The 12226-nt window shown below is 46.7% G+C and overlaps 1 protein-coding gene across 1 annotated transcript in view; it reads left to right on the forward strand.

Moving 5' to 3' along the window:
- Positions 1-88: 88 nt before the first annotated feature.
- The window catches only part of CIRSR (corepressor of RBPJ and splicing regulator), a 49884-nt gene continuing 37746 nt past the window's right edge, over positions 89-12226 (forward strand). Inside the window, exons 1-2 of the mRNA XM_077272670.1 lie at positions 89-309; positions 2018-2112. Coding sequence (XP_077128785.1) covers positions 238-309; positions 2018-2112 — 167 coding nt within the window. The 5' untranslated portion in view covers positions 89-237. The remainder of the gene's footprint in view (positions 310-2017; positions 2113-12226) is intronic.

Below are 12226 nucleotides of genomic sequence, written 5' to 3' on the forward strand. Positions count from 1 at the left end.
GGTAGCAACCACTAGACTGCAGTCCGGAGCTTGACTCCTCCCACTAGGTGATCACATGGCCATGACGTCATCAAAGGTCCTTCCGCGCAGTCCAGGATCTCACTCCTACCCTGAAGGAGGAGGAGTTTCCGTCCGGTTGGTTCTGGTGTTGGGGGCCACGGGAAGTGGGGACGCCGTTCGCAGCCTTATACCTGTGTGTTGCGAGGACCGGGCCTCCTCCGGTGACGCTTAGTGACCATGGGGAAGTCGTTTGCTAACTTCATGTGTAAGAAGGATTTCCATCCTGCCTCCAAGTCCAACATAAAGAAGGTGAGCGGCGTCCAGGCTCACGGCGAGGGGTCCGGGCCGGGGAGCGGTGTTAGGGGCTCACGGTGAGGGGGTCGGTGAGCGGTGTCCGGGGCTCACGGCGAGGGGTGAGCGGTGTCCGGGGCTCACGGCGAGGGGTGAGCGGTGTCCGGGGCTCACGGCGAGGGGTGAGCGGTGTCCGGGGCTCACGGCGAGGGGTGAGCGGTGTCCGGGGCTCACGGCGAGGGGCGAGCGGTGTCCGGGGCTCACGGCGAGCGGTGTCCGGGGCTCACGGCGAGGGGTCCGGGCTGGGGAGCGGCGAATTGCTGCATTATTTGTCATGGGCGGGACATATGACATGTCCTGGTGTGGTGGCGTCACATGACCCCTTCTATCCAATCAGTAGCTCAGAAATGATCATGTGACTTTACCTCCAGGTCTTCTAGTAGTCACAGACTGTGACCTAACAGGATCTTGGCGTGCTGTGTTTGCAGCCCCCTTAGTGGCTCATTGGGTTGAGGGGGAATTGTGGATCCTCACACTGGTACAGCCCCCCAACTCCCACTAATGCCTTTCAGTGACCTTGGTCATGGCAACAGACTCCCTTTAAATAGGTTGTCAGGACCCCAGACCTTGTTTGCAAAGATGTAAAAAAACAAAAGTAGTAATTATTCTTCTTCTGATCCCATGCCGCCATTTTCTCTATGACGTGACCACCGTGGCTAGTGATTGCCTGCAGCGGTCACATAACACCTCATCTCTGGTCCACCACGGGAATGTAAAGGCGAATATCACTGATTTGTAATTCCAACCCATGAGTGAGTTCGCTGACTGTTTCCATCTGCATTACTGCTGCTTCCACTTCGGGGCCCTGGCGACCCCCCCCCCCCCTCCCGGCTAGTCACCGATGTCTCAGGAGTCGGACCCCCGAAGTCATACAATGCTTTTCAGTCCTCTATACATTTTTGGGGTGCAGTGAGCATGCAGACACTGCTCTTCTAATTAAGCGCTGAGAATCTGTTGTCTCTGTGGATTTTGGCTGGCCACCAACTAACACATGACCGCTGCAGCCAGTCACCTGAGCAGTGACTTGTCATACTACTGGCATCGTGGTTTTTGCTCTGAATAGTGATGCCAGTAAAATACGGCATGGGAACACTAAGGTCACTGATTGGCTGCAGTGGTCTTGTCCCTTTACGAGCACCAATCAACTGCTTGCAAGTCCATCCACACTTGTTTACAGGCCTGATCACACGGAATCATGGGGACAAGACATTAATTTCTACCATCGTTCTGTCCACATGAAATTTCTCTGCAGCACTTTGATGTTCGTTTTATAACCATCGTGCTAACACTCGTAATAACAGTTCTGCTCCATTATCTGTTCGTCTACGAAACGACGCAGAGGGAAATCTGATGTTTTTTTGAATCTCATTCACTTTTCTGGGACAGTAAAATGCTGCGTTTTTTTCGCTGCAAGAAGTGACAAAAATCCTAAATGTGAGCATACCCTAATGCTCCCTGCACATAGCCTTTGCTCTATGGTGCTCAGTACAGCAGTGTGTTACTGTCTGCAGGATTCAGGATTAGGTGCTGCTCTTCTATAGTGGATGGACTTCTGAGGCGCTGACTATTGCATTTCTATGAGAATGAAGAACACTTTTTTTTTTTGTTGTTTTCCTTTCCTTCCATTCTGCAAATGTAAATTCTGTTGCTGATCATTCATCTCCAGGTATGGATGGCCGAGCAGAAAATATCATATGACAAGAAAAAGCAGGAAGATTTAATGCAACAATATGTAAAAGAACAAGAGTCCTACAACAACCGGTGAGATACAAAAAAATGTCCCCTCCATCCAGCAGACTGGTCGAAAAAACTTTTTCTTTTTTTTTTTTTAAAGAATGTTTTTGTAAATGTCCAGAAATGATGATCTAGGATAGTCCTGATGATCGTCTTGGCCTTATTGTGGAAACATGAGAATGTAAATACGCCATCTTTAACATTTACAACTGTGGTTTATTAAAAGACTTGTATACTATGTTCCAAATTATTATGCAAATTACATTTTTCTCTGATTTTCCTAAATGGTCGGTGCAAATGACAGTCAGTCTAATAAAAGTCATCACCCGTTAGAGTATACATTGAATTTTATTGAATAAACCTCCCAATGATAACAGTATAATCTCCAAAATGAATAAAAACTCAAAATGCACTGTTCCAAATTATTAGGCACAGTAGAATTTCTAAACATTTGATATGTTTTAACCCCTTCGTGCCATGCGCCGTACTAGTACGGCGCTGCCGGCACTGCATTAGTGCCAGCCGCAGTACTAGTACGGCGCATCGATCACCGCGTTCTCGCGCTGAGCGCCGCGGTGATCGGGTGCGGGTGTCAGCTGTATATGACAGCTGACACCCCGCAGCAATGCCCACGATCGGCGCTATCGCCGATCGGCGGGCATTTAACCCCTCTGATGCCGCTGTCAATAGTGACAGCGCCATAGAGGGGGATCGCGCAGGGACGGGGGCTCCCTGCGCTCTCCCACCGGAGCAACGCGATGAGATCGCGCTGCTCCGGTGACCTGGAAGGAGTCCCAGGATCCAAGATGGCCGCGGGACTCCTTCCGGGTCATTTCCTGACCTGGCTTGCCGGCGCCTGCAAGAGCTGCTGAGAGCAGGCGCCGGCAAGCCTCTGCTCTTGTGTGTGAGATCGGTGATCTGACAGAGTGCTGTGCACACTGTCAGATCACCGATCTGTGATGTCCCCCCCTGGGACAAAGTAAAAAAGTAAAAAAAAAAATGTCCACATGTGTAAAAAAAAAAAAAAAAAAAGTTCCTAAATAAAGAAAAAAAATATATATATATATATTCCCATAAATACATTTCTTTATCTAAATAAAATAAAATCACACAATAAAAGTACACATATTTAGTATCGCCGCGTCCGTAACGACCCCACCTATAAATCTATATCACTAGTTAACCCCTTCAGTGAACACCGTAAAAAAAAAAAAGGCAAAAACAACGCTTTATTCTCATACCGCCAAACAAAAAGTGGAATTAGATGCGATCAAAAAGACGGATATAAATAACCATGGTACCGCTGAAAACGTCATCTTGTCCCGCAAAAAAAAAGCCGCCATACAGCATCATCAGCAGAAAAATAAAAAAGTTATAGCTCTCAGAATAAAGCGATGCAAAAACAATTATTTTTTTATATAAAATAGTTTTTATTGTGTAAAAGCGCCAAAGCATAAAAAAATGACATAAATGAGGTATCGCTGTAATCGTACTGACCTGAAGAATAAAACTGCTTTATCAATTTTACCACACGTAGAATGGTATAAACGCCCTCCCTAAAAGAATTTCAGGAATTGCTGGTTTTTGTTCATTCCGCCTCCCAAAAATCGGAATAAAAAGCGATCAAAAAATGTCATGTGCCCGAAAATGGTACCAATAAAAACGTCAACTCGTCCCGCAAAAAACAAGATCTCACATGACTCTGTGGGCCAAAATATGGATAAATTATAGCTCTCAAAATGTGGTGATGCAAAAAATATTTTTTGCAATAAAAAGCGTCTTTTAGTGTGTGATGGCTGCCAACCATAAAAATCCGCCCAAAAAAACGCTATAAAAGTAAATCAAATCCCCCTTCATCACCCCCTTAGTTAGGGAAAAATAATACAATTTTAAAAAATATATTTATTTCCATTTTCCCGTTAGGCTACTTTCACACTAGCGTCGGTACGGGGCCGTCGCGCTGCGTCGGCCCGACGTACCGACGCATACTGTGCAAGCGCCGCACAACGGGGCAGCGGATGCTGTTTTTCCACGCATCCGCTGCCCCATTGTGAGGTGCGGGGAGGTGGGGGCGGAGTTCCAGCCGCGCATGCGCGGTCGGAAATGGTGGACCGTCGGCACAAAAAAAGTTACATGTAACATTTTTTGCTGCCGGCGGTCCGCCACAACACGACGCAACCGTCGCACGACGGTTGCGACGTGTGTCAATACGTCGCAATGCGTCGCTAATGTTAGTCTATGGGGAAAAAACGCATCCTGCAGATGACTTTGCAGGATGCGTTTTTTCGCCAAAATGACGCATTGCGACGCATGCAAAAAAACGCTAGTGTGAAAGTAGCGCTAGGGTTAGGGTTAGGGTTGGGGTTAGGGCTAGGGTTGGGGTTAGGGTTTCAGTTAGAATTGGGGAGTTTTCACTGTTTAGGCACATCAGGGGCTCTCCAAACGCGACATGGCATCCGATCTCAATTCCAGCCAATTCTGCTTTGAAAAACTAAAACAGTGCTCCTTCCCTTCCGAGTTCTCCTGTGCGCCCAAACAGTGGTTCCCCCCAACATATGGGGTATCAGCGTTCTCAGGACAAGTTGGACAACAACTTTTGGGGTCCAATTTGACCTGTTACCCTTGGGAAAATAAAAACGTGGGGGCTAAAATATCAGTTTCGTGTAAAAAAAAAAAAAAATTATTTTCACGGCTCTGCGTGATAAACTGTAGTGAAACACTTGTTGGTTCAAAGTTCTCACAACACATCTAGATAAGTTCCCTGGGGGGTCTAGTTTCCAATATGGGGTCACTTGTGGGGGGTTTCTACTGTTTAGGTACATCAGGGGCTCTGCAAATGCAACATGACACCTGCAGACCAATCCATCTAAGTCTGCATTTCAAACGGCGCTCCTTCCCTTCCGAGCTCTGCCGTGCGCCCAAACAGTGGTTCCCCCCAATGTATGGGGTATCAGCGTACTCAGGACAAATTGGACAATAACTTTTGTGGTCCAATTTCTCCTGTTACCCTTGGGAAAAAAAAAATTGCGGGCTAAAACATCATTTTGTGGAAAGAAAAAATGATTTTTTAATTTTCACAGCGCTACATTCTAAACTTTAGTGAAACAATTGGGGGTTAAAAGTGCTCACCACACATCTAGATAAGTTCCTTAGGGGGTCTTCTTTCCAAAATGGTGTCACTTGTGGGGATTTCCACTGTTTAGGCACGTCAGGGGCTCTCCAAACACGACATGGGTTCCGATCTCAATTCCAGCCAATTTTGCATTGAAAAGTCAAATGGCGCTCCTTCCCTTCCGCGCTCTGTCATGAGCTCAAACAGTGGTTTATCCCCATATATGAAGTATCAGCGTACTCAGGACAAATTGCACAACAACATTTGGGGTCCAATTTATCCTGTTACCCTTGGGAAAATAAAAAATTTGGGGCAAAAAGATAATTTTTTGTGAAAATTAATATGAATTTTTTTTTACGACTCTACATTATAAACTTCTGTGAAGCACTTGGAGGTTCAAAGTGCTCACCACACATCTAGATAAGTTCCTTAGGGGGTCTACTTTCCAAAATGGTGTCACTTGTGGGGGTTTCCACTGTTTAGGCACATCAGGGGCTCTCCAATCGCGACATGGGTTCCGATCTCAATTCCAGCAAATCTTGCATTGAAAAGTCAAATGGCGCTCCTTCCCTTCTGAGCTCTGCCATGTGCCCAATCAATTGTTTACCCCAACATGTGGGGTATCGGCGTACTCAGGACAAATTGTACAACGACTTTTTTGGTCCAATTTCTCCTGTTACCCTTGGTAAAATAAAACAAATTGGATCTGAAGTTAAAAATTTGTGAAAAAAAAAAGTTAAATGTTCAAATTTTTTTAAACATTTCAAAAATTCCTGTGAAGCACCTGAAGGGTTAATAAACTTTTTGAATGTGGTTTTGAGTACCTTGAGGGGTGCAGTTTTTAGAATGGTGTCACTTTTGGGCATTTTCTGTCATATAGACCCCTCAAAGTCACTTCAAGTGTGAGGTGGTCCGTAAAAAAAAATGGTTTTGCAAATTTTGTTGCAAAAATGAGAAATCGCTGGTCAACTTTTAACCCTTATAACTCCCTAACAAAAAAAAAATTATGTTTCCAAAATTGTGGTGATGTAAAGCAGACATGTGGGAAATGTTGTTTATTAACTATATTATGAGATATAACTCTAATTTAAGGGCATAAAAACTAAAAGTTTGAAAATTGCTAAATTTTCATAATTTGACAAATTTTTGTTTTTTCCACAAATAAATGAAAGTCATATCGAAGAAGTTTTACCACTATCATGAAGTACAATATGTCACGAGAAAACAATGTCAGAATCACCAGGATCCGTTGAAGCGTTTTAGAGTTATGACCTCATAAAGTGACAGTGGTCAGAATTCTAAAAATTGGCCCTATCATTTAGGTGAAAACAGGCTTCGGGGTGAAGGGGTTAAAGAACTGAAAATGCTCATTTGTGGAATTTGCAGCATTAGGTCACATTCACTGAACGAAAAGCTATTTAACTCCAAAACATCCTAACAGGCCAAGTTACATGTTACCATAGAACCCTTCTTTGATATCACCTTCACAATTCTTGCATCCATTGAACTTGTGAGTTTTTGGAGAGTTTCTGTTTCTTTCTTTGCATGAAGTCAGAATAGCCTCCCAGAGCTGCTGTTTTGATGTGAATGGCCTCCCACCCTCATAGATCTTTTGCTTGATGATCCTCTAAAGGTTCTCTATAGGGTTGAGGTCAGGGGAAGATGGTGGCCACACCATGAGTTTATCTCCTTTTATGCCCATAGCAGCCAATGACTCAGGTTTTCTTTGCAGCATGAGATGGTGCATTGTCAGCATGAAGATGATTTTGCTCCTGAAGGCACGTTTCTGCTTTTTATACCATGGAGGAAAGTTGTCAGTCAGAAACTCTATATACTTTGCAGAGGTCATTTTCACACCTTCAGGAACCTTAAAGGGCCCTACCAGCTGTTTCTCCATGATTCCGTCCCAAAACATGACTCCTCCACCTGTTTGCTGTTGTTGCAGCCTTGTTGGGACATGGTTACCATCCACTACTCCATCCATCTGGACCATCCAGGGTTGCTCAACACTTATCAGTAAACAAGAATGTTTGGAAATTAGTCTTCATGTATGTGTGGGCCCAATACAACCATTTCTGTTTGTGAACACTGTTTAGGGGTGGCCGAATAGTAGGTTTATGCACCACAGCAAGCCTTTGAAGGAGCCTACACCTTGAGGTTCGAGGGACTCCAGAGGCACCAGCAGCTTCAAATATCTGTTTGCTGCTTTGTAATGGCTTTTCAGCAGCTGCTCTCTAAAGGTACCGTCACACTCAGCGACGCTGCAGCGATATAGACAACGAGCTGATCGCTGCAGCGTCGCTGTTTAGGTCGCTGTAGAGATGTCAAACACAGCAGCTCCAGAACGATGCAGGAGCGATCCTGTGACGTAACGGTGACTCATTTATCTTTCTCACAGGTCGTTTGCTCCATGTAAAACATTGCTGGTATCGTTGCTTTTGCTGTCAAACACGACGATACACGCCGACCTGACGACCAAATAAAGTTCTGGACTTCTAGCTCCGACCAGCGATATCACAGCGGGATCCAGATCGCTGCTTCGTGTCAAACACAACGAGATCGCTATCCAGGACGCTGCAACGTCACGGATCGTTGTCGTTCTCGTTGTAAAGTTGCTCAGTGTGAAGGTTCCTTTAATCCGATGAACTTGCCTGGCAGAAATCTTCCTCATTATGCCTTTATCAGCACAAACACATCTGTGCTCAGATACAGCCACAAATCTCTTAACAGTACGATGATCACGCTTAAGTTTTCGGGAAATATCTAATGTTTTCATCCCTTTACCAAGGCATTGCACTATTTGATGCTTTTCAGCAGCAGAGAGATCCTTTTTCTTTCCCATGTTACTTGAAAACTGTGACCTGCTTAACCCCTTAACGACCGCCGATACGCCTTTTAACGGCGGCCGCTAAGGGTACTTAAACCACAGCGCCGTTAATTAACGGCGCTGTGGAAAAAGTGAATAGCGCCCCCCAGAGTCGGATTTTCTCTGGGGTCTCGGTTGCCGAGGGTAGCCGAGACCCCAGAGAACATGATTCGGGGGGTTTTTACCGACCCCCGAGTTGCGATCGCCGGTAATTAACCGTTTACCGGCGGTCGCAACAAAAAAAAAAAAAACGCGATTTGCCGTTTAATTTCTCTGTCCTCCGATGTGATCGCACATCGGAGGACAGAGAAATGTGGTCCCCGATGGCCCCCAATAGCCCCCCAATACTCACCTACCTCCCCCGGTGCTCCTCGTGTCTCCCCATGGGCGCCGCCATCTTTTTTCCGGGAAAAAATGGCGGGCGCACGCGCAGTGCGCCCGCCGCCCGGCACCCGGATGTTCTTTGGGGTCTCGGCTGCCGGGGGTAGCCGAGACCCCAAAGAACATGATCGGGGTCGATTTGCACCGACCCCTGCTTTGCGATCGCCGGTAATTAACAGTTTACCGGCGACCGCAAAAAAAAAAAAAAAAAAAAAAGCGATCAGTTATTTCTCTGTCCTCTGATGTGATCGCACATCAGAGGACAGAGAAATAGGGGGATTCGGGGACCCTAACATACTCACCCGGGGTCCCTGGGTCCTCTTCTGTCTTCTCCTGCCAGCCGGCTTTTTCATCATGGCGGGCGCATGCGCAGTGCGCCCGCCATCTGCTGCCATCTGCCGGCCGGCAGGAGAAGACAAGTTGGGGCTAAAATTAGGGTTAGGGTTAGGGTTAGAGTTAGAGTTAGGGTTAGGGTTAGAGTTAGGGTTAGGGTTAGGGTTGGGGCTAAATTTAGGGTTAGGGCTAGGGTTAGGGTTAGGCTACTTTCACACTAGCGTTTTTTGGCTTCCGTCGCAATGCGTCGTTGGAGAAAAAACGCATCCTGCAAAAGTGCTTGCAGGATGCGTTTTTTCTCCATTGGCTTGCATTAGCGACGCATTGCGACGGATTGCCACATGTCGCATCCGTCGTGCGACGGATGCGTCGTGCTTCGGCGGACCGTCGACACAAAAAAAACTACATGTAACTTTTTTGTGCGACGTGTCCCACATATTTCAGTGCCACGTGCCACGTATTTAAGTGACACGTGCCACGTATCAAAGTGCCACGTGCCACATATTTCAGTGCCACGTATCAAAGTGCCACGTGCCACGTATCAAAGTGCCACGTGCCACGTATCAAAGTGCCACGTGCCACGTATCAAAGTGCCACGTGCCACATATTTCAGTGCCACGTGCCACGTATCAAAGTGCCACGTGCCACGTATCAAAGTGCCACGTGCCACATCTTTCAGTGCCACGTATTTAAGTGACACGTGCCACGTATCAAAGTGCCACGTGCCACATATTTCAGTGCCACGTATCAAAGTGCCACGTGCCACGTATCAAAGTGCCACGTGCCACGTATCAAAGTGCCACGTGCCACGTATTTCAGTGCCACGTATTTAAGTGACACGTATCACGTATAAGTGCCACGTGTCACGTATTTAATTGCCACATATTTAAGTGCCACGTATCAAGATTTTCCATGGAGAACAGACACATCCAGAGATATGTCTGCTCTCCACGGCTGCAGCAACACACTGACAGGAGCCATAGTTCCTGTCGGTGTGTCACTGCGCATGCGCGAGCGAGTTTACCGGCGGTCATTGACCCCGGCACTCTCGCTTAACGGCAGTGCTGCGTGGGAAAGTTCAACGCAGCTGTACTGCTGTTAACCGAGACGCCGGAGTCATTGAACTCCGGAACAGTACGCGATACACTGCTAGGAGCTTCGCTCCTGGCAGTGTATCGCCGGAGAGCAGCCGATCGGCGTGGGACACTCGTTTTATGGATTCTGCGGACAGGGAGTATGAATTTGGTTTATTATTTTTGGATTTTTTCCTGGAGGATCGAGGGCTTCGCCTACAAGTGTGCTGTTGGTGAGTATATACTCTGTGTTATATGTTGTATGTACTGTGTGTCATGTATGTGTATTGTGTGTAGGTGTTTTGTGTAACTTTACAATTGTGCTAAGTCGCCGGACACAGGGACAACTCTCCCATCCTAATACCGGATGGGAGTAGTAGTCCCATACGGCGACTTAGCACAATGGTGGCACTAGCGTCGCATGGGGACACACACACGCACACACACGCACACACACACACACACAGAAGGACTCCATGCTGCTTCACTGGGGGGCGGGGGCTTCCCTCTTCCTGTCCGACGTCACGTCCGGTCCTGGGTGTCAACCCCTCCGTACAAAGACGCCGACACCCAGGACAAAGGCGCTGTGTGTGGAAGGTAATATGGGGCCCTAGGGGGATACGCAGACACGCCGCTGCGTAAAGAATTGACATGTCAATTCTTTTTACGCCGGCGTGTTTGCAGACAAAAGCGCCGCGTTTTTTTGCGGTGTGTCTGAACGGCAAAGTGAATTTCTCATTCACTTTGCCGGCAGACGAAAATGACATTGCGCATTTTTGAAAAGCGCCCGCAAAATAGCGCTCAAAAATGCGCTATGTCTGAAAGTAGCCTAAGGCTTCTTTCACACTTGCGTCGGTACGGGGCGGTCGCAATGCGTCGGCCCGATGTACCGACGCACGTTGTGAAAATTGTGCACAACGTGGGCAGCGGATGCAGTTTTTCAACGCATCCGCTGCCCAGTCTATGTCCTGGGGAGGAGGGGGCAGAGTTACGGCCACGCATCCGCGGAAATGGCGGACGCGACGTACAAAAAAAAGGTTACATTGAACTTTTTTTGTGACGACGGGGGCTAAAGTTATGGTTAGGGTTGGGGCTAAAGTTAGGGTTGGGGCTAAAGTTAGGGTTAGAGTTGGGATTAGGGTTAGGGTTTGGATTAGGGTTGGGATTAGTGTTACGTTTGGGATTAGGGTTGGGATTAGGGTTAGGATTAGGGTTAGGGGTGTGTTGGATTTAGGGTTTTGATTAGGGTTATGGTTAGGGTTGAGATTAGGGCTGTTTTGGGGTTAGGGTTGTGATTATCGTTAGGGTTGTGATTAGGATTATGGATCGGGTTGAGATTAGGGTTAGGGCTGTGTTGGGGTTAGGGTTGGAGTTAGAATTGGGGGGTTTCCACTGTTTAGGTACATCAGGGGGTCTCCAAACACGACAGCCAATTTTGCGCTAAAAAAGTCAAATGGTACTCCCTCCCTTCTGAGCTCTGCCGTGCGCCCAAACAGTGGTTTACCCCCACATATGGGGCATCAGCGTACTCGGGATAAATTGGACAACAACTTTTGGGGTCCAATTTCTCCTGTTACCCTTGTGAAAATAAAAACTTGGGGGCTAAAAATCTTTTTTGTTGGAAAAAAATATATTTTTTTATTTTCACTACTCTGCATTATAAATTTCTGTGAAGCACTTGAGCTTTCAAAGTTCTCACCACATATCTAGATAAGTTCCTTAGGGGGTCTAGTTTCCAAAATTTGGTCACTTGTGGGGGTTTCTACTGTTTAGGTACATTAGGGGTCTGCAAACGCAACATAACACCCGCAGACAATTCTATCAAAGTCTGCATTGCAAAATGGCGCTCCTTCCCTTCCGAGCTCTGCCGTGCGCCCAAACAGTGGTTTACCCCCACATATGGGGTACCAGCATACTCAGGACAAATTGGACAACAACTTTTGGGGTCCAATTTCTCTTGTTACCCTTGTGAAAATAAAAATTTGGGGGCTAAAAAAATCTTTTTTGTGGGAAAAAAAATATTTTTTATTTTCACTACTCTGCATTATAAACTTCTGTGAAGCACTTGGGCATTCAAAGTTCTCACCACATATCTAGATAAGTTCCTTGGGGGGTCTATTTTCCAAAATGGGGTCACTTGTTGGGGGTTTCTACTGTTTAGGTACATTAGGGGTCTGCAAAGGCAACATAACGCCCGCAGACAATTCTATCAAAGTCTGCATTCCAAAATGGCACTCCTTCCCTTCCGAGCTCTGCCATGCGCCCAAACAGTGGTTTACCCCCACATATGGGGTACCAGCATACTCAGGACAAATTGGACAACAACTTTTGGGGTCCAATTTCTCTTGTTACCCTTGTGAAAATAAAAACTTGGGG

Source organism: Ranitomeya variabilis, chromosome 7 (assembly GCF_051348905.1).
Source record: "Ranitomeya variabilis isolate aRanVar5 chromosome 7, aRanVar5.hap1, whole genome shotgun sequence".
Classification (NCBI taxonomy): domain Eukaryota; kingdom Metazoa; phylum Chordata; class Amphibia; order Anura; family Dendrobatidae; genus Ranitomeya; species Ranitomeya variabilis.